Below are 21,236 nucleotides of genomic sequence, written 5' to 3'. Positions count from 1 at the left end.
GCGGGGCATGGCCCGGCCCCTCCCGGAAGTCGCTTCCACTTCCGCCCGGCACTTCCGGTTCCCGGCGCGCGCCTCTCCGGTGCGGCGCGGCTGGCGGGACGGGCGGCGCCATGGCGGGAATCAAAGGTGCGCTCGGGTGGAGCGGGCGGGGCGGCAGCCCGGTAACCGTGGGCGCGCACGGCCCCCGCCAGGAGGGGCCGGGCCTGGGGCGGGAGGGGCCGGGAGCCGCCGCGGGAGTCCGAGTGCCCCCGCTCCGCCGGGCGGCCGGGACTGCGCTGAGCCCCGCGTTTGTTTGCGGGCTGCGGTCGGCGTTTTGCACCGTGCGTTGTACCCTTCATAYTGGTTCGATTTGTTCTCGTTGTAGCCCTGATCAGCCTGTCCTTTGGGGGAGCGGTCGGATTGATGTTCTTGATGCTCGGATGTGCCCTTCCCCAATACAAGTATCGTGCACTCTCTTTCTATTTTTCATTTCTATTTTGGGTGTATCTATAAGTTCAGAGCAGTTCGGCTTCCATAATGGTGGATTGATAAGTCCTCTTTGGGTAGGAGGGGCCTTAGGGTTTTGGGGTGGGGTTTTGATTTGGGTTTTTTTTTGTTGGTTGGGGTTTTTTTGGCTTTTGCTTCAAAAGATTGGGGTGGGGAAAGAAAAGGGCCATCGAGGATTTCATTCTAAAAAGCGATGGCAACAAAAATTCAACTGCCAAGCCTAGCTTCAAACTTAAAGGATGCATTGCCGTGACTGTCTCGACTGGTGTCTTGCTATGGCTGACAAGCAGACAGCAGCATCTGGTGAGGTGGGCAGCAAGTGTGTATTATACAGGGACGCATCYGCATTTTCTTTGGCTGCCTGGCGGTAACTGGGCTCTCGGTGACTATCAGGTGGACCCTTAGCTCTGTCCCGCTCTGTAGTGTAGCACCTCGAGTAATTGCAGCTGCTATCTGTACTTTCCCCACTTCGATTCCTATCTCTTAGTGTGCAGGAAATACTAAGTAGTGGACCAAGTGTTCCGATAGTAAGGCTTTGACTCTTTGAAAGTGAATGCTGACTTTACAGAAAACAGAGACTTATTCAKTGTTGAATAAGTACCAAATATGCTGTCACTGGTTGTGAATTGCAGTTCTCTGCATGTATGACTGGAACTCTTATGCTGGCTTTCTTCTGTTATAAAATCAGTGCTACTGACACAAACCCTTGGGAAGGAGGTCCTTATGCAGTTGCCCTTCATACAATGCAGTAAAGTTTTATTCAAACAATGCACCTGAGTTTTTCAAATTCAAAGCACCTGTGTGTGCCTGAGAAATCTAGTCTGGGGTGCTGCAAGCAATAAACCAGTGTTGCCAAATATGGTGGTGTATTCTTGTAGGTTTCTGCCAGTTGCACTCAGATTTAAAAAAGATACGAAAAAAAAAAAGTGTTGGTTTACCACAGTGGCTGAGTATTTGCAGAGAACAGTACTCTGCTCCATGCRTGCATTGAAATCTTATGGACAAAATGATGTGAGGGCCCTGCAAAGGTATATCTGCAATTCTTAAATACAGCTGACAGGATAAACTTGGAGTTAAGCTCATCTTGTGAGGTGKCATTAGATTTAGGCTTGCTTAGTGGAAGCTTGCTTTATGAATATCCTGTTAGTGTGCTCTGTTACYGTTGAGGTCAGCCGAAGCCATTAACCAACGTGGTCTGTTGGATTAATGTCAGCTCATTCCAAGGCAAAGGATTTGCCTTCTCCAGGCTTGTCAGTGTTTCCTAAATGGGGATGCTGGAYGGGGAAAATGCCTTACATTGATTTTAGGAGGAGCAGGAGGTAAATAAAGTTAACTAAAACTTTTCTTCTCCTTTCTTTTTCAGCCAGTACTGGCCACTGTTTGTTCTGTTTTTTTACATCCTTTCTCCCATCCCATACTGCATAGCAAGAAGATTGGTAGATGACACAGATGCTACAAGTAATGCCTGCAAGGAGCTGGCAATATTCCTTACAACAGGCATCGTGGTCTCAGCATTTGGGCTACCCATAGTGTTTGCAAGAGCAGAACTGGTTAGTAATATTTCAACCTGTGATTGCTTTGTTTTTTCCTAGAAAACTTTGTGTTTGTTGTTTTTTCTTAATCGAAGGTAAAACTCTCATGCACTAAATAACCCCTATAATTATGTACTGGCTCTTTTGGAGCCAGACTAAGAGTTCTTTTGGCAAGAAAAATTAATACAGAAATGGGAGCATGGCAGAACATTGTGATTRCCAGTTGCTTCACATGGTTTTGGAATAAAGCCTAAGAGTTCAATGCAGAGAAAATGAGACAGAAAATTACATGAAAACTTGACAGGGAAATAACCAAATATAGAAGGGTAAAGAATACTTTGAAGACAATTTGTGGAATAGTTGGGCTAAAGCAGCATGAATAAACAAAACAAAAAAAAAGCATTTTTGTACTCACTGTAAATAATATTGGTATCATTTTTTGAAAATTCCAAGTTCTTGTTACATATTTCCCAGTATACAKCTTTTCACTAAAACAATTCAAAAGCTCACTTTGTTCATGTGAATGTCAGAAGGTRCTACCAAGTCAAAAAAGATGGAATGTACTTTCATAGATGTCTTTAGGCAAGAACAGCTCAGATGGGCAGTTTGAATGCCACACACCCTTTGAGTAATCCACTTACTCACCTGTGAAAACATTCACCTCCTTTTTTGTTGCTTGGCTATCTGGTGGAGTTTTAAAGACCTTAAATATTTGTTTAAGAAAGTCTAACAGCATAGYTGGCCTGCATATGTGTTTGATGTTGTTGTCTAGTCTCACTTTACATATCAAACCAGTTGTGCCTGCTAGCCAAMGCTTTGAGTACAGCTAGAAAAACCTTGCAGTGCTGCTTGGCTTGGTGTAAATTGGTCAAGAAATTTTTGGGTAAACCCAGCCTGCTTGGTGTAACCACAAATAATGAGATACCACCTCTTGCATCATGGGCATGTTACTGAACTTTGTCSAGAACTGGACAATAAGATGTTACCATTTGTCTCAGTGTTCAGCTCAAAATGTGTCTAACCAAACTCCCCCTGTTCACAGATTTACTGGGGTGCATGTGCACTCGTTCTTACTGGGAATACAGTCATCTTTGCCACGATCCTAGGATTTTTCTTGGTCTTTGGCAGCAATGATGACTTCAGCTGGCAGCAGTGGTGAAGAGAAGAGAATATCCACAGGCATCTTGTCATGCAGTGGCCATCCATACAAATGAGAGAATGGGCAATAAAGAGAAGTAGCGTAGCAAGCCTCTTGAGTATTCTAGATGCTCCTTTTGACGTTGTTCGTTCTGAGTGTACTACTGTTGCTGACAGGGTTTCTACGTTTTTATGAAGTGGAGAGATGATTGATTTCATTTTTACCTATGGTATGTTTTAGGTGCTCTCTTGGTTTAAAATTGTCATCCTTCTGTCCAATGTTTTATGTGAAGCTTTAAACCAGGAACAACATTTAAAGATAGTTTCAAAGATTTAAAGTTGGGGGGTTTTGTTGGGGTTTTTCTTTGTTGGTGGGKTTTTTTTTGTTTTGTTTTTTAAGTTAAGCATTAATACTATGTTTCAATTTTATTTTTTTAATACCAGGATTAAATTATATACAAGCTGAATGGAGGTAAGAGATTGTCCACCACCATTGCCAATTACCAAATCAATAGATTGTTGCTCTATTTTAGCAGAGGCAGGGTGGGTTGGAGAGTACCGGTTGCAGATTTTCTTCTGCCCATACCTCAGACTGGGTGATGAATGTTGATAGCCTTCACTTCAGGAGAAGGCTGAGGAGTAGGTAAAGTTATTTGGGAGAAAAGTCCTAAATTTGAACACCACTAGCTCTTTTACCTGCTTTGTTACCGATTCTGTGGATGTGACATTCAGATATTCTGTAAATGCATCGATGCTGGCATACAAAACTAAAGTGTATTGTAGGGGAAGAGAAAATGATGTTTAAATTCCATTTTTTAAAGAAGTATCTTTTGAACTCTTTCTATTTATAAGTATTGTATGGTTTTGAACTTTTATGTCAACTTTTTACCACAAAGATGGTAAAATGTTCATTTATGGAACTACTGGTCTGTGTTAATTTGAAGCATATACAAAGCTATTTCCTCCTCCCCCTTTTTAATTTATTTTATACATAGCATATATATATAAATATATAATAAAACAGCTTTTAAAATGTAGATTAAAACTTCGTGTTAAACTTGCATAAGAATGAGTTCTCCACCCCCCCCTTTTTTTTTTTTTCTTTTTATCCCCTCACAATGCAGTTGAGGCACGACCTTTTTGGAAGTCACGGGCTGAACTGATTTCACTGACTGTTTTTAAGTTCTTATGCACTATTGGTTAATAAGATTTACTGTTATGTCTGTAACTGTAGCTTGTGTTCTGTAAGATTGCACATGTAGCTTCAAGTATTTAAGACAAGTTTTCTGCATACCTCTCAATTGTCTGGATTTTTCATTTGAAGAAATCTGCCCATTAGACATTCCATCTCCACACAACACTGTCGATGAGTACCACTTAACCAGGTTTGCCTGTACCACATGCAGTGATGACCTTGATCAAACTTACTTCCAAACTGTATTCTTCAGTTCTTTAAAAATATGAAACTTAACCATGTGTAATTAAAAGCTGACAATTGCTTAGGTTTTGCTTTACAGTATGAAAAGGCACAGAACTGCAGGTCTTGGTTGTAGTATTGTCCAGATGCAAAGTATAAAACTTGCACTTATATATATGTTCATAAATGGATATGAATACGTATAAAGTCTGACAGTAATGGGGTGTGCTCCAGGAACTGGTACTGGCAGGTGGGGGCAGCAGGGCTGCAGGTACCTACACACTGCTTTGTCAATGTCCCGTGTGTGAAACAGGAACAAGCAGGTGCCAAGGTCCAGTGCAGAAGCCAGTCCAGAGCAGTGTTTCAAGCACAAGGAAGTGCTTCACCATGCTGCCTGTGAAGGTGGCGTTTGGAGCTGCATGAGAGCTGTAGGATCACGTGTTTATTCCCCTTTTTCAGCGAGATTTCTGTGCCCACATCTCCAGTACAATGGAGCCTTCAGAAAATCTTCCAAACCAGTGACTAAAGTTGCAGTCCTTACAAAGGAGGAATGCCTAGGACTTGTACAAATACGAATCTGTTACCTATTTCTTTTTCATGTCAGGAACTTTTTTCTTCTTCAGCACTGAAGCCATGTGATGCTACCTTCTGGATCACTGGTCATGGAGCTGTGTGTATTAGTGGTGCATTTTTTGTTGTTAATTGCATTGCAGCACTCCCTCCTTGCTTGCACACCAAATACATGCAGTGTTGTTCTGATTTATGAGCAGGACACTTGAGAGGTGTGATCCTTCCATATAATATGCACTGAGATTGTGTTACCATCCTTGTAGAGGGAAAACTTTGAGYGATAAAAATTTTAAATAGCAATCTTGAGTTCTGTATGTTTAATCAAAAATACTCTAATAAAAAGAGTATTTTGTTTAAAGTATTAATTGTTCTTTTTCATTTCTTTAATGTTGTAATTTCTGTGGAAGAGATGACGCCAGATTGCTTAGTAGTCCTTCAGTGAGTATTCCTGTTGTTTACTTGAGACTGCTCTATGAAGAGAGGCTCCAGTGTCCAAGTTGCACTGAGCTGATTTGTTGGTATATTTCACATTGCAGTTTTTTCTTCAGTTTCTGTTTGAAAGCCAAATCCTGTTATATTGCTGGTGTTATACAAAGTGATGGCCACYTTTACCCTCTGACGAATTTGTAACTTCACAATTTTTATTTTAGAAAACCCCACTGCCTTTGTGATAATTCTAGTCATGACATTACTGAAATTTGAAAACTGATAACTTTTAGCAGAAAAAAGTAGTTAGAGTTGGTGGAAAATCCTTTTGGGGTTTTTCACCCCCTTTCTTCACACACTCACTTTGGTCAAAACATTGTCAGGGGAGTTACTTGGCAATAACTAAGGTGCTACATCTGCACAGTGTTTTAATGAAATCTAATCAGTAGAATCGTTGAATATGCTGAGCTGGAAAAGACCCATCAGGATGACTGAGTCCAACTCTTGTCCCTGTGCAGGACCATCTCCAGAACTATACCATGTGCCTGAAAGCATTGTCCAAAAGCTTGAATTCTGTCAGGTTTCGTGCTGTGACCCTTACCTGGAGACCCCATTACCTGGCCCGACCACCCTCTGGGTGAAGAATCTTCCTGACGTGTAGTCTAAGCTCCCCCTGACTGAACTCTATTCAGGTTCCTTGAGTGCTGTCACTGGTCACCAGAGTRAAGAGGTCGGTACTTGCCCCTCCTCTTCCCCTCACGAGGACGCTGACGACCACATTGAGCTCAATTTCTTACACCCAAAGCTGCYCCCAGCACTCGGGGTGAGGCYGCYCCAGGTCAGAGCAGAGCGGGACAATCCCCTCCCTTGCCTGGCTGGTGATGCTGTGCCTGATGCTCCCAGGCCATGGGTGGCCCTCCTGGCTGCCAGGGCACAATGACTCAGATACAACTTGCATTGAGCAGGACCCCCAGTTCCTTTYCTGCGGCGCTGCTCTCCAGCCGCTCGTTCCCCAGTCCGTACACACAGCCAGGGTTGCCCAGGTGTGGAACCCGCACTTGCCCCTATGACACTTCATACTGGCAGCGTTGCCCGCAGGAGTAAGAAGTTACAGGGCACAGAACCAGCGGCAGAGCAGCGGCCGATGAAGCGAGCCCGGCTCGGGGCGGGGCGGGAGGAAGTGGCGGGAGGGGCGGGCTGCCGGAAGGGCACGGGCACCGGCGGGGCGGGCCCCGTTCGGCACTTCCGCTTCCGGCGCAGCGCCGCCCCCGCGACGTGTGTCTGGTCCCGGTGCCAARATGGCGGCGGCGGCGGGGCCGGCGGCGGCGGCGGGGCTGTGGAGTGAGGTGAACCGCTGCGGCCAGAACGGCGACTTCGCCCGCGCWCTCAAGTCCGTCAACAAGAGTGAGTGCGGCGGCAATGCCGACCCCCGCCCCGTGGGTCTGCGCTCTCTGCCCGGGCGCGTTGGCCTTGTGGAGGGGCACTGCCGTTTTGGCGGGGAACGGGCGGTGACTTCGTGCGGGGAGCAGGGCTGCGGGCATAGGCTCCGGGGGTCTCACTGTGTTGGGGTAGACGGGAGAGGGACAGCCGGGAGTCAGGCTCTGCTGCTACACCGCGCCCATCGGGTGCCTCTGTYACATCCCGCATCCCTTGCTGTGGACCGAGCCTTCGGAGTTACTCGCGGGTTTTCCTTCCGTTTTGGTCATGGGAGGAAGGAGGGCTTTTCCCCAGTGGTGTTGTGCATATGGATGAGCTGACTTGGGAGCAATAACTTGATCGGGACAGAGTCCACGTTGAGATGTGTTGTTTCGGTGGTTTGGCATCCAAACCGGCATTGCAGTAAGCACTTTATGGTTAGAAGTTCTGTCTTTGCTKCTTGTAGACAGTAGGGATTCATCTGATCTCCTGGAAAATGTGGCATCCATGAAAAAAATCCAGTAGCAAAACCTAAGCCTGTCTTCTACTTCTCCGTCATTGTCTTCCAGTGGCAGAAAGTTTTAGCGCGTAAAGTGACTCCCTGATGAGTGCCACACTGTTCTTCTGTGCCAGCTGTTTTCCTTCCTTCCTTTCCTTTACGTGGCACWGGGGCCTTGGCACAGTGTTCCTTGCCTGGAAGTGAAATGCCAATGAAAGTTTTGCCCAGGTGTGTACAGCCCCTTTAGTACACCTCTCTTCCAGACATATTAGCACAGTGGATGCTTTGGGTAATTTCAGGATTTATGCTGGATTCTTTTATCCTGTTGGGGTTTGTGTTATGATCTGAGCCAAAGCAAGCCATGCTAGGATGCTTTAAGTTGCAATGACCATTCTCTAGGATGGGTCTTTGCAGCTGTAGCAATATGAGACTCTTTCAAAGGCTTAACGTGTTTGATAGTGAGTTGGATCGTTGTGTTGAAACTGGTTTCTTCTTCAGTACTGCAGATCAACAAAGAYGATGTGACTGCACTTCAGTGTAAAGTAGTGTGTCTTATCCAGAATGGGAACTTCAAGGAAGCCCTTGGTGTAATCAATACCCACACTAAAGTGTTGACCAGGTGAGTTGTGTCTTGCTGTGCTCTACAAAATATGAAACCCCAAGTCCTTGAGAAGCTGCTGCAGCTTCAGTGGAGGGGACTAATAAGGCAGCAAAATAAAGAGCAGGATGTGCTCAGAGACATTGGGATTGATCTTATMCTGATTTATGAGAGGGGGTGAGATGGAGTCTGGTTGAGTTTGATGCAGTCTAACATCTTGCTGTTACCGTTGAAGAGATTGTCCCTAACTGTGGCTGGGTAACGTAGCTGGTACAAAGGTAACAGACACATCTCACAGTGAGAAAAGTGAGAAGGGAGAAGCCCTTGTTGGTGCCAGCAAGCTGTTGGCTTTGCTTGGCTGTCTCACCATACTGCTCTCTAGGGTCCTGTTCTTTGCCARCTGAAGGGACTGCCTTGGCTTTTGGGGTGATGCAAGCCCTTTGTGCATCCTCTCAAAATCAGGCCCTTGGAGACAAATCATGTTGGAGAACAAGTCAAGCTTCCCATTTGTGTCATTAAGATTCTAATTTTCTTCATAAGGGTGCTCTTTATGCAGTTACTAGGATGAAAAGTGCTACCCCAGACCTAGCTGGCAGCAAAATTTTTGTAGTTCAGATACTGTTCTTATTAAGGAACTTCACACAAGGCTGTGTTGAAGTTATCCATGTGATGAAACATACCCTCGTTTTTGGTTGCATCTGAATAACATAATTACCCTATTCACCAGTTCCATCTTTCCTGGGACAGAAGGGGTTTAGTTCAAGGTTTTTAGCTTATTATTTTATTATATGGTAAGGAGGAGGATTTTTTTTTTTACATATTCAGCTGGTTTCAGAGTTCTCCCAATAATTTCTTTAGCCTCACTCTACTTTGTTTCTATGTCCTGCCTCAGGGACAAGGAAAGTGGTGGCTCTTGGTCTGTCTTGAAGTTCTCAGGTCCTGCACTGAGGCTGGCCCACTGCTTTGCTTTGATTCCAAATGCCATTAATTTTCAAACATCCTYAATACTGAGTTGAATTGAGATAATTTTAAACAGGCAAATGAAAGCTGTTAATAAATGGCTCCAGGCATGAACTAAAGGAATTGCTGATTAATTTTCCTTTGGCTTAAGTGATAACTCAGGGGGTAMGTGGAACATAGCGTTCAAGACTCTGCTTCTTTGAGAATGMTTCCCTGCTGGTGAGAGCTTGCTTTGAAGCCAATTTTATGCTGGGAAAAGCAAACCCTTTTGCTGCAGTTCTGCTGCAATGATATTTCAAAATAGGTTAGTGTTACCTTTGTCTTGGTATCGGCCTGTAGGTGGGACTGTGTTTTATGCCTTTTCCTTTCTTTGTGAGTTGATTGTCTTTAAGAGTTTGCTGTAACAATTCTTCATTGTAATTAATGCMTTCTCCTTAAGAAAACATCATGGAATTAAGTTTGCTATTGTTTTACCTTTTAAGCATTTGATTAGCATAATCAGTAGGCGGCCTGAAGCAGAGAGGATTTGGAATGCTATGTATGTGGAAATGCCATGAAAAAGGAACTTTTAAATGAAGTTTCGATATGCTTTCTTTGTTGAACACAAAGTAGATTGAAGATACTTTCAGTGCTCAATACCTACATAATTCAGTAATCTGCGATCATGGATTTGGATTTTTGGTTATGTAGCAATCTGTGACTAATTAGGGCTTGTTATATGTGGGTGAATGCTGTTGAATGAAAATTCTAATGCATGCTGTCGCCTTTGTTTTGTCCTTGCAGTGACATTATTGCCTTTGAGAAGGCCTACTGTGAATACAGGTTGAACCGTATTGAAAGTGCTCTCAAGACCATTCAGAGTGCCAGTCAGCAGACAGACAAACTGAAGGAGCTTTATGGACAAGTGGTAATTATAACCTTTTCTTCCTGGCGGGAGTTTCATATGCTGGATGCCTTGCCCCTCCTCTAATGTGGGGCARGTATGGGGACAGAATTTTCTTCTCTGGCTTGAAGGTAAGGACAGGTACGGTTCCAACTGCTCAAACTTCTGTGGAGCTTCAGTTGCCTGTTGSTGGAGGCACTTATCATCTTATTCCCACTGAACCAAACCAGTACATTTGTGAGTCCCACTCCCTTCCTGGGTCTGGCCTGGTATTAGCCATCTGGTTGAGGATGAAAGAGATCTGAAGGGATTTGTTGGTGATTCAGCCATCTGTTTGCATTAGATACCTGTTCAGGAATGGTTTGTGGGACCTGACATCTCAGGCATTAAGAGTAAAGCAGAAAAAAAGTTTTGTTTGTTCTCTCATTTTTTCCTGCTTGATCAGAATGGTTTTGTGAAGAATTGGCTATCTTCTCTCAGCTGCATGAAAGACCATTCATTTAATTTCTTTCTTAGAGAGGCGATCTAATTTGGAAGAAGGCTGTTTGAGGACAAAACTGAGTAAACTGCTGCTTTTAAAGAAGCTGTTTTAGGAGTAAGAGCTGTGCATTTTGTGCAGGTATCTGGTGTCATTGCTTGAGTCCTTGCAAGTGTAGTCWGTATAGTTTGCCCATAAAGGTAGATGCAAATGTTAGTAATGTTCAGCTTAAAACATATGATGCTCTGCTGCCCCCAGTCCATGGGGCGGGAGAAAGGAGTCTGTAGTTACCAGCATGCACAGAAAAATRCTGTTCTGAAGGCTAATCCCTTTCCTTTCTTAGTTGTACAGACTGGAGCGCTATGATGATTGTCTGGCTGCATACAGGGATCTCATCCGCAACTCCCAGGATGAGTATGAGGAAGAGAGAAAAACCAACCTCTCTGCTGTTGTGGCAGCACAAAGCACATGGGAGAAGGTGGTGCCAGTAAGTGAGTATGTGTGTCCCTGTGTGTAAGAGTGAGAGCCAAGGAATAAATGATATAAATTCTATTGGAATTGTAGATACTGAACAGGACAGAAATGTGTTCCTGTCTCTTAGTGACTTCCACATGTATTGAAGATCACCTAGTGGTTTTCCCTATATGGAGGAGTAAATGCTGTTATTGTTCATAATTACACTTGACCATTGATATCTAGGAAACTTGTACTAGTAGATGCCCCAGCAGAGTAGGAAGTAGATCTCTCTGAACCTGCATTACCAGAACACTTGTGGTGACTAGACTTTCCTCTTTCATTACCCTTTTGCCCAGGGTTAAAGCTAATTGCTCTGATCACCCAGCCTTGCTTGGGAATATTTTTGTTAATGAAYAGTGCTAATTTTCATCTTCACATTTGTTTAGAAATCCTTGTTCTTGTAGGTGGGCACAGCATGCTCAGCATTCTGTTCAGCTCTTTCWAATTCTCTAGAGCAGCAGCTCTTACCTACCCTCTTGCACCAGCCTAATTAGTCCCCAGCTTCAGGCTAGTGTTTCCCTGCTGCCTTGTCAGTTGCCTCTGACTTTGTGCAGTGTGAGGGAAGATCCTTTGCAATGCAACTTACTTGCCAGGTGTGTACCCTGTTAAAATTGCTCTTAAATTTCTTTTGCAAKGATTAGTTTGAATTTACAGGAAAACTCCAGTTTGTGTCTCTTGTCTATCAAATCTGTACAGATCASTTGGTGTTTATGCAATGTTATGTTTGTTTTTCATGCTAGGAGGATTTAGGCCTTCGAGAAGCTACCTATGAGCTGTGTTATAACAGTGCATGTGCATTGATTGGGCAAGGAAAGCTGAATGAAGCAATGAAAAAACTACAAAAAGCAGAAGGTAAAAGCCTGGTGAGGTGAGATGAAAGCTTTGTGTGATAGAAGTAGTTATTTGCTCTCTATAGATGCAAATCAGAGGAAAAGAAGTTTTAAGAATTTAAAAACTGACCAACAGGAGCATTTGTTGCAAAGCTGGTGTTTTTGTAGAAGTGTTCCTCTSCAACTCTTTTCCAGAGCCTTGCAGCATGTGATATCTCCTGGCTCTCCTACAGCCCCCTGATTTGTTCAATAACTTTGTGCAGGTTTTTTAATCAGGGAGTAGATGTCAGTGTAATTTCTTATCAGAAGCATGAGATCTCATCTATTCCTGATAGATCCTGATTTTGTTAGTATGARTCTGTACTTAAACACATGCTATAAAGGTTCAAAATACTTCATGGTATGAAATTAGTATAAGCCAGTAAATGAGCTTTTTAGCAAAGAGGATTTTTTTTCTACAGGGTGAAAGATAGATTTTGTGTATTTAAAAACAAGGCTGGGGAGAACTAGGAGGGACTAGTTTCTGTCTGATCTAATTCTCYTGCAGATAAATAGGTCATTTCTGTCCCAATTTTGATGAAGAATAACAGCTATCCCATACGACTGATAAGCATGTGTAATTTGAGCCTATGTCCTTTGGTAGTAGTCCTTTGGAAAGCAAACAAGCCATGATCTGGTGAAGTATGAGAAAGTTAAGTGAGTAGTATGAAAACTAACAACTGCTGCCCCATAAAGGGTGATGTAATCTGAATGTTGCAGCACTTAAATCACAATATGGTGAGCAGTTGCAGTTGAGGGATCCCTGTGGAAAAGATCAGAAGCTTTCTASTTCTAAGGAAATCTGCTCAGGAGAGAAAATGAGTGTCTGGGAGGGACAGCATCTTCTGTGCCTTTGATATTTCTTCATCATGTAGACTGCTCCCTCATTCTCAGTCCCATCCATCATCASACTGGTAGTCTGCTGTGCCCTTGTAGTGCTGCAGAAGTTTCAGGGWTGCATGAAAACGTTCTATGTTCCTCCATGCTTCTTGCCTGTATTTTTCCCCCTGAAGCCTTCTAAATTATRTTTTTCAATTTGTTTTTCCTTGTAGAGCTGTGCCGCCAGTCGCTGTCAGAAGACTCTGTAAGTTCTTCTTGTTGTTCTGCAGAGCGTTTGCTTTGCAGCAGTGAGAGTGAGGGTGCAGTCACAAAGTGCAGAGAGCCAGAGGAGAGCCAGTGGTAGCAGCTCATGAGGCTGGGGCAGCCATCATGGCTGTTGCAGAAGGGCAGCTGACACTGCAAGCTGTTTGCCACTGTACTCCATGCATATTTGCCTGCTCTGGTGCAGGTAGAATGGATACAGGTTGTCTGAAACTTTCCTGTGACCTACCCCTGCTATAGATAAACATGCTTAGTGGGTGGTGACAAACAGGGACTTTGTAAWCAATCATTGCAGAGGGGCAGATTCAATCTACAAGTTAAGATAATGTTCAGATTCTTGCTGGAGGGGAGGTGGAGCTTTCTTTTCTCCCAGTTTAACTCAGACATGCTTCTGTTTGTGCTGTGGCTACAGCCTTCACCTGACGTAGCTGGGGTACTTTGCCGCTAATGCTGCCCCGAAGTCTGCCAGCAGAATGCTGAAGCCAGAGGAAGAGAGGGGAGWTTGCACCTTTTACTTTTTGCTTTGMTTTTACTTCAGGATGTGACAGAGGAAGACATTGAGGCTGAACTYGCTATTATTCATGGTCAGATGGCTTATATCATGCAACTGCAGGGGCGTACAGAGGATGCTCTACAGCTCTACAATCAAATAATCAAGTTGAAGTAAGGGTTTTTTTTTWAAAACCAATGTTCAGCCTTCCCTCTGTGAAAGACTGCTGTTCAATAATAGTATCCTTTCTGCTTTGYTTATCTACAGGCCAACAGATGTAGGACTCCTTGCTGTCATTGCAAATAATATCATCACAATTAACAAGGTATAGAATTTCATTGCAGTTACATAGCTTGCTTCTCTTTTTCTATGGAGAGAAGGGAGATAACCAGGAAAGATTTTTTTCTTAAACAGTAGCTAAATTGCAGACCCAGGAACCTTTTCTTCTTCAAGGAATGTAGGGAAATCTTCTCATGATATGCAATTTCCCCAGGACCAAAATGTCTTTGATTCAAAGAAAAAGGTGAAGCTGACCAATGCAGAAGGTGTTGAGCATAAGCTCTCCAAGAAGCAGCTCCAGGCGATTGAATTCAACAAAGCTTTGCTTGCAATGTACACTAACCAGGTAGGGGAAACTGGTCTACTGTAAGTAGCTACAGATTAAATCCACAGGACTTTGGGCAAAAGTCCACAGGAGTTTGGGCAAAAATGGAGATGCAGCTGTTCTGTGTCATAAGATAAGACCACTTGGTCTAGGCACGTAAGTGAGCAGAAAAATAAAATCACCTCTATAAACATACCTGTCTGTTTAGTGACTTGGGTATTGCTGTCGGGGAAACTGTGTGGAGATAACTAGAAGACAAAAGGGATATGGGGGTTCTTAGATGTATCTGAAGTGCCAGAAAGAGGACTTGTTATTGGTTCTGTGTACTCATTTCAGGAAAGTCATCACTAGTGTCTCTTCTTAGATACTGTTAGTTTTTTAGCTCTGTATAAAGTGCTTGCAGAGGTGGAGAAAAGTGTGTTCTCTCTTTCCACTCCTCAGGCAGATCAGTGCCGCAAGCTGTCGGCAAGCCTGCAGTCCCAGAGCCCTGAGCATCTGCTCCCTGTGCTTATCCAGGCAGCCCAGCTATGTCGTGAGAAGCAGCATGCAAAGGCCGTAGGGCTTCTGCAGGTAGGTTAAGGAAAAGTAGGCCAAATTCCATTAAACTTGTGTTTTGTGTTCTCCTGTGCTGTTTTCCCTTAGTTTGTTTTGTTTGGTTTAAATTTCCAGGGGTAACTGACTCCTTATTTTGTTTTGGTTTAATGCTGCTGGAAAGCCTTCACACTGAACTGAATAATTCTGCTTTTAAAAGAAAATAGTTCCCTTACACCTCTGATTTYTATGCTTAGGAAGCTGTAGTAGACTTCTAGGGAAGCAGTAGGCTTTGCTCCTCTGCTTACAAGCAGTTTGCAACACCCTTTTTTGGAGGGAACAAGTGGCCTGGGACAGAAATGTGAAAGGGCACACTTGGGGGTCCTCTGTGCTGAAGCCTGCTTGTGCTGGAAAGTTTCCTTTGGCTCTTGCCAGCTTGCTGTGACTAAGCATGACATATGATTCACCAAATCAGCAGCCTGGTGCCCACACACACAAGTTGAATTGTTGTTTTTTCTAACTCTCAGGACTTTGCAGACCAGCACCCTGCCAATGCAGCTGAGATCAAGCTGACGATGGCCCAGCTAAAAATTGCTCAAGGTATCTAGTGTCCTCCTTTGTTGGGAAATGTCTGCACATGATAATGGTACAAGGGGTAAGAAAACAAGACTTAAGGGCAGTCTTTTCTGCAGTCACTATTGTGACAGGAGTGCAGAGCAGAGGTACTTTCAGTCAGATAATTTATATATTTAGCAATGGCAGGATAATGCTCATAGCTTAATGTCTGGATACACAGGCTCCACAGATTGCCAGCAGAAATGCCCAATGAATGAATAAGAAGGGTGAAAGTATTCAGGGGCAGGATAGTCTTGGGAGCAGTGTGGGGCTCTCTTATGGTGCTATTCCTATATACTGTTGGGCACCCTAGACCTGTGCCTGTAGAGAACTCCTGGGTAGCCACAGGTTGCCCCTGAACCCTTGCAGGATGTGGCAAGGGCAGAAARGTCCCTTGTGTGGAGGCCTGTCCTTAATTCCTGAAATGGGGGAGATGTTGGGGAATTGTTGGGATGATGGGGAGAAGGGGAATKGTTTACCTTTGGGGCGAAGTTCACTGGTGGGATGAATTGTTGTCATGCCCCTCAAAGTGTGTTCTTTATCTCTCCTCTAGGCAGTGTCACCAAAGCCTGCATGATCCTGAGGAGCATAGAAGAACTGCAACACAAGCCTGGTATGGTAAGCAAAACTCAGTCTGAACTGTGTGAGGTTTTTCCCTTGTAGGAGACCTTTGTGCTACCTGCTTCTTTTTGCCTCTTCCCCATGGCTTTCACTTGACTTGAGCATCTGCAGGGATTTTGAGCCCATCTTCCTTCTCTTGGACAAAGGTGATATTATAACWTGCTTCAGGTAGTCTGAACTTAGCCACAGAAGTACTCTGTCAGAGGGATGCTCTCTGCCTATGTTCCCACCCCCTCRTAATCTCTCAGTCCTGCATGTTGCCTGGAGCAACTGCTGGTTGCTGGTATGTACTGCTTGGACGTTTTAGAAGCAGCTTTAGGACARCAGGCCTTACAGGGAAAGTGCCATCCATGCAGCATCACCCTGGTCTGCATGTTTGTCCACATATGGTATTCAGGAAAGCTTGATGATCTTGTAAATGCTCACATGTTCAGCATAAGCATCTTGAACAGGGCCTGATAGYTGTGGATCTGTTCCAGTTGTGAGTGTGAAGAATCAAAGTATAGAGGCAGTTAACAACCTTGCCCTGGTTCTCCTCTACTTGTGACTGGGATGTGGGCAAAGGGATGGTATATCCTTATTATGTCTTCAGTGCTGATTTCTTTTTTCATAGCTCTTGGGATACAGAATGGGGGATGAAAAAGGGTTTCCAATGAAACTGAGTCCTATGATTAGCAAATAAAGTGCCAAGACAAGAAGGTTCCTTCTGTGAATGTAGTCTTAAGACTTGTACTGCAGGAAAAAGATGGTGGGGATATTCCTTTGAGAGGGACTCTGGTAGGAAGATCTGGCCTGGGTATTCTGCCTGTTACCACAGCTGTTTTTTAGGGACAGGGCAGAAAGCTCACACTGACTTTGCTTTGGGGAAATCCCGTAATTAAACTGCTGACACTCACTCTGGCTATAGACAATTTGCATGAAGATCTGCTATATACTGCTCTTGAATGTTTGCAGGTGTCTGCATTGGTGACAATGTACAGTCATGAAGAGGATATTGACAGTGCAATTGAGGTCTTCACACAGGCTATCCAGTGGTATCAGCAATTCCAGGCAAGTCAGACCAAAGGAGCTCATGTGCAAGAATCTATCCTGGTATTTTTTAGCTTGTCCAATTCAGCTTTTCCTGTTGATGTRTAACCCCAGCAGTTATCCAGCTGGGGGTTTGGAGATACAGGAACTCCTGTTTTGTGAGCATTTATCAGATGTGTTGTGAATAGGGACCAGCAGCACCTGTCAGATTAGGAGAGTGGCATCGGTTGGTGCCCAAATAGCAATCAGGACTTCTCCCTGATGGGAAAATGGTGGAGCAGCAAGGTGCCTTGTCTCATGCAGTCCTGCCTCACTTCCCAGAGAGCAAAGGTGGTTTATTTTCTGCATGACAGGATGTTAAGTCAGTTCTCTTTGGCCAGGCCTCAGGGGCATTAAAACCAGCTAGAGCTGGGCTCCATGCTGTGATAATAAGGAACTAATTATGGCTGCTGTGTCTTTCAGCCAAAGTCTCCTGTCCATTTGTCACTGATAAGGGAAGCTGCCAACTTCAAACTAAAGCATGGCAGGAAGAAGGAAGCAATCAGCGACTTGGAGGAGCTCTGGAAGTGAGTTGGGTGGTTGCTGAGCAGCAGGTCTCCACCCAGAGTCCTCTGCAAGCTGTCTGGTGGCAGGCAGTTGACAATTTTGATTGACTGCTAGCTGTCCTCTAGAGTTGCTTTTGCACAGGGGCTTCAATGCAAGGCCATATTTTGGAAGGATGGGAAATAATTCATTTGATCTGTAGTTGATGTTCGCTTGAAAACCTGTTACACTTGCCCCAGAGGCCTCTTGTGTGCCACGAATGTTGCTTTGGGGACTGGGATGCAGTTTTTTCTAGTGCTCCACAAACATGGATGTCTAGGTTTTAGTTTCTGYTGCACACTTAATGGGATCTTTTATTGTGGGGGAGTGTTAACTTGCCTTTGCTACTGGGTTTTTCATCTTTCATTGCCTGCTTCATGACACTGTGAAGTTGTCAGCTCCTCCCTTTGTCCACACCAGTGATGTTTGGTGATGTGCTCTGGAGGAGACTGCACACTACATGCTTGTCTCCACAGCTAGCTGCAGCAGCAACCTCTGTGTGGTGTTACCAGTCTTTGGAATGAGTAATGTTGGTAACTTGGTCCTTTTCTGTTTTGGTTTGTTTTTTTCCCCTACAAAGGCAAAACCCAAAAGATGTGCATACTCTGGCACAGCTCATCTCTGCCTATTCCCTGGTTGACCCTGAAAAAGCTAAAGTGTATCCTTTCAATGGTGATTAAAGAGGTGTTTGGGCATTGCTTCCTTGGATTTTCAGCTCTGTGGGGACTTCAGACCCACTGTCACCTGAAGAAAGGCAAGGAACCTCTTCAGAACAGCTACATAWCCAGGTCAAGTTGTCTGGAGCTACTTTGTTTCTCTAATTTGCATCATTGCTGTGATACCTCAGGACCCTTTTATATTTTGGCCTCMTTCTCTTTGAAAATAAGACAAGGTGGAGCCAAAAATAAGAGCACCTCCATCTTTTCTGTMAGAATCTTAAACCTGTGGTAAGAATGTAGGACTGATTAAAATAAGGCTAAGCTCTTGCTCACCCAAAATAGTTCACATACTGCTTTTGTCACCTGAGACACTTTCACAGGAAGTTGCTCCCTGTGTCCCCATATTAACGAGGGAAAAATGAGGCAGATGGCGATTAAGCAGCTCATCCCAACTTGTGTAAGAAGCTGGCTGCTGAGAGAGATGGAAATAGCCCCATAGGCCAGTCTGGTGTCTGCACTGCTAACAGACAGAATTTATCCAAGCTGAAGTTGCTGTTGCTGTCTGGAAGAACATGGGTGTTCATGTGTGCTGGTTTGCATCCCTGAGCTCTTCTCTTACAGTCTTAGCAAACACTTGCCTTCCTCAGATACCTTGTCACTGAAAGTAGACGTTGATGCGCTGGAGAACTCCCATGGAGCGACCTACGTTCGTAAGAAAGCTGGGAAGCTCACTGGAGACAACCAGCAGAAGGAGCAAGGGTAACGTGGGCTGCTGTATTTTTTATTCCATTTTATTGCTGTAGCTCTGGTGTGTCCTTCGGGGTGGTAAAGAACCACGCCTGGAGTGGTGAGGGTATTAATGTAGAAGACAGGGCTGGTGGAAAGGGAGCCTGTGTAACTGCAAGGAGCTTTATGTAGCAGCACACCAAGATCTTAGATRAGAATGATTTGGCTTCATCCAGAGTTTTTAGTTGACTTGTCTGCTCTGTCTCTGCTGTATCAGTGTCTTGTTTCCCTTCTTGCTTTTCAGACAAGGGGAAGTGAAGAAAAAGAAGAAAAAAAAGAAGGGTAAGTTGTGTTTCCTAGTTGCACTAGGTGCACTAGGCAGCTAGGCACAGTTCCAGAGAGCACACCAGATTGTTTCTTCAAATAGCCAGCCTCCAGGTCTCTGGGAGCTAGAGCCCTTTGCTAGGACTGGGTCTCTGGGAACTSAGATCTTCATGATAGCTTGTTTAGTTGGGGTGTTTTTTCACAGAAGTAATAGCAACACCCTGGTAGGATGATCTGGTTACTGGCCTCTTTGTGCTGCCTGGCTACTGGTATCCCATGTATGTCCCTTGGTGATGCCTCTAGTGTGTTGACCCCAATCTCATTTCCTGGCTTTGGATGTTCTGCAGGAAAGCTGCCGAAGAACTATGACCCCAAGGTGACTCCTGATCCTGAGCGGTGGCTTCCAATGCGAGAGCGGTCCTACTATCGTGGACGGAAGAAGGGCAAGAAGAAGGATCAGGTTGGCAAGGGGACTCAGGGTTCAGCCACAACTGGTTCCTCTGAACTGTAAGTACCCATTTTGCAAGGATTGATGTGTGGATTCACTCCTGGGCATCTGGGAGAGGCTGTGTTTGTGTTGCTCTGCTGCAGCTGTGTCACTACACCAACTGCTGGTAGCACAAGTGACATTATACTTTGCTGCTTGAACCTGCTACCAGCTACTCTCCCTGGAGATGCCTATAGGTTCCTGAAAATCAGTGTGATAGGATAGGCATGCTTGAAGGTGCCAAGGTGTCAATAAAATTCCCATACTCTTTTAATGTGCTTTTCCTAGCTTTAGCAATGAGATGAATTCTGTATGCTTTCTCTTGAGTTACTTGCTTTCAAGTCTTTTGGCAGCTGCAGAACCATTAGCCATGATTTGAGGAAAAAACACTGTACTTCCTTATAAGCTGACACTGATAATTTTGAGCTGGAATCAAGAATTTTCTTTATGTATAAGTCTTGACAGCAAGATGGTGACATACTAGAACCTGAGAAGGAGGATGCTGGGTTTGCACTCCCTAAGARTGGGACCTGAAAAGCTTCTTGTGTGTTGCATGAGCTGTCACATGTCTGTTCAAAAGTTAGTCTTGCTTTCATTGTCAGGGACTTACACTATCTAGTGAACATCAGGTAGATGGTGATTGCTGCTCTTTGAGACATGTTCCCACCATCCATCAGCTCCTTCCATATGTTGAAGCTTATTTAAGATCTTGCATGAGTGCCTTCCCATACATAATGCTACCTTATGGGGCAGCTGCTATTTTTTACTGTCAGCTCGTTGCATTAGTACCACATCATGGAGGTGGTTGTGAATGCCATGGTATCTCCTTCTCTTGTCTTCCTGCAGGGATGCCAGTAGAACTGCCAGCAGCCCACCTACCTCCCCTCGGCCTGGCAGCGGGGCAGCTGTATCGGCTACAAGTAACGTCATCCCTCCCAGGCACCAAAAACCCGCCGGTGCTCCAGCCACCAAGAAGAAGCAGCAGCAGAAAAAGAAGAAAGGGGCTAAAGGAGGGTGGTAAAAAGCAGGATGTATAACCTCCCTCCTTCAGTAGGTGATGTTGGTTGCAGAATAAAGGTTAAAAGCCAGTGCTGGCGAAAGACTCTTGGCATCTCTGTCCTGTCTGTCAGTGGTCTGGGGGGAGGTGGGCTGGTATAGGTGGCATGATGTCTCTGCTCACCAAGTTCCCTTCCTCCCATTTGCCCCCACTGTGACTTGAGTTGTGGCCATCAAAATTAATGTAGCCCCTAAGAAGAAATCTGTTTCTGTGTTGCCAGACAATTGAGAGATAAGGGATAATCAAGAATTTTGAAATGTAGTTTTGTGCTCCTCCTGCATATCTCAGTTAAGGCCTTTAGCAGGTTTATCTGACTTTGCATGATGCAAGCACTGTCTTTTATGTCAATGGGTCATTGACCACCAAAGAGCAGTGGCACAAAGCATCTTAGAAAACACCATCTGGGCTTTATTATACAGGAGAAGATAATCTGAAGGAGGATAGCAAGACTGTTAGGGGAAAGCACAGTCAAGTGTATGGCCGTGGATTCAGTGTCCCATTTTCTGCAAGCCAGCTGCCTKATTCTAAAGGGCTTGGCAAAACAAAGATGGGCTAAATGTGTCTGGCTGTCTGAATTGCACTTCTTCCTCCTTTGGCTTTGACCCTACATTTCTACAAGTCTT

General features: G+C 44.5%; 2 protein-coding genes across 2 annotated transcripts; both read left to right on the top strand.

The window, feature by feature from the left end:
• Positions 1–28: 28 nt before the first annotated feature.
• LEPROTL1 (leptin receptor overlapping transcript like 1) lies at positions 29–5,104 on the top strand. The gene is made up of 4 exons (XM_057376591.1): positions 29–126; positions 365–440; positions 1,850–2,036; positions 3,061–5,104. Exons 1-4 carry the CDS (start codon positions 111–113, stop codon positions 3,175–3,177), a joined length of 396 nt encoding a protein of 131 aa, XP_057232574.1. The 5' UTR covers positions 29–110; the 3' UTR covers positions 3,178–5,104.
• A 1,712-nt stretch (positions 5,105–6,816) lies between these two features.
• SRP72 (signal recognition particle 72) lies at positions 6,817–20,658 on the top strand. The gene is made up of 19 exons (XM_057376572.1): positions 6,817–6,972; positions 7,982–8,102; positions 9,825–9,948; positions 10,746–10,889; positions 11,659–11,770; positions 12,840–12,871; positions 13,427–13,551; positions 13,646–13,703; positions 13,872–14,003; positions 14,424–14,552; positions 15,041–15,113; positions 15,682–15,746; positions 16,704–16,799; positions 17,241–17,344; positions 17,941–18,018; positions 18,641–18,778; positions 19,050–19,087; positions 19,417–19,576; positions 20,403–20,658. The coding sequence occupies exons 1-19, from the start codon at positions 6,867–6,869 to the stop codon at positions 20,575–20,577; spliced, it is 2,010 nt and encodes a 669-aa protein (XP_057232555.1). The 5' UTR covers positions 6,817–6,866; the 3' UTR covers positions 20,578–20,658.
• The last annotated feature ends 578 nt before the right edge of the window (positions 20,659–21,236 follow it).

Source organism: Malurus melanocephalus, unplaced genomic scaffold (genome assembly GCF_030028575.1).
Source record: "Malurus melanocephalus ecotype Western Australia unplaced genomic scaffold, MMel_1.1 scaffold_9, whole genome shotgun sequence".
Taxonomy (NCBI): domain Eukaryota; kingdom Metazoa; phylum Chordata; class Aves; order Passeriformes; family Maluridae; genus Malurus; species Malurus melanocephalus.
Note: the sequence above shows the minus strand (reverse complement) of the source record. Positions and strands in the feature narration are given on the sequence as shown.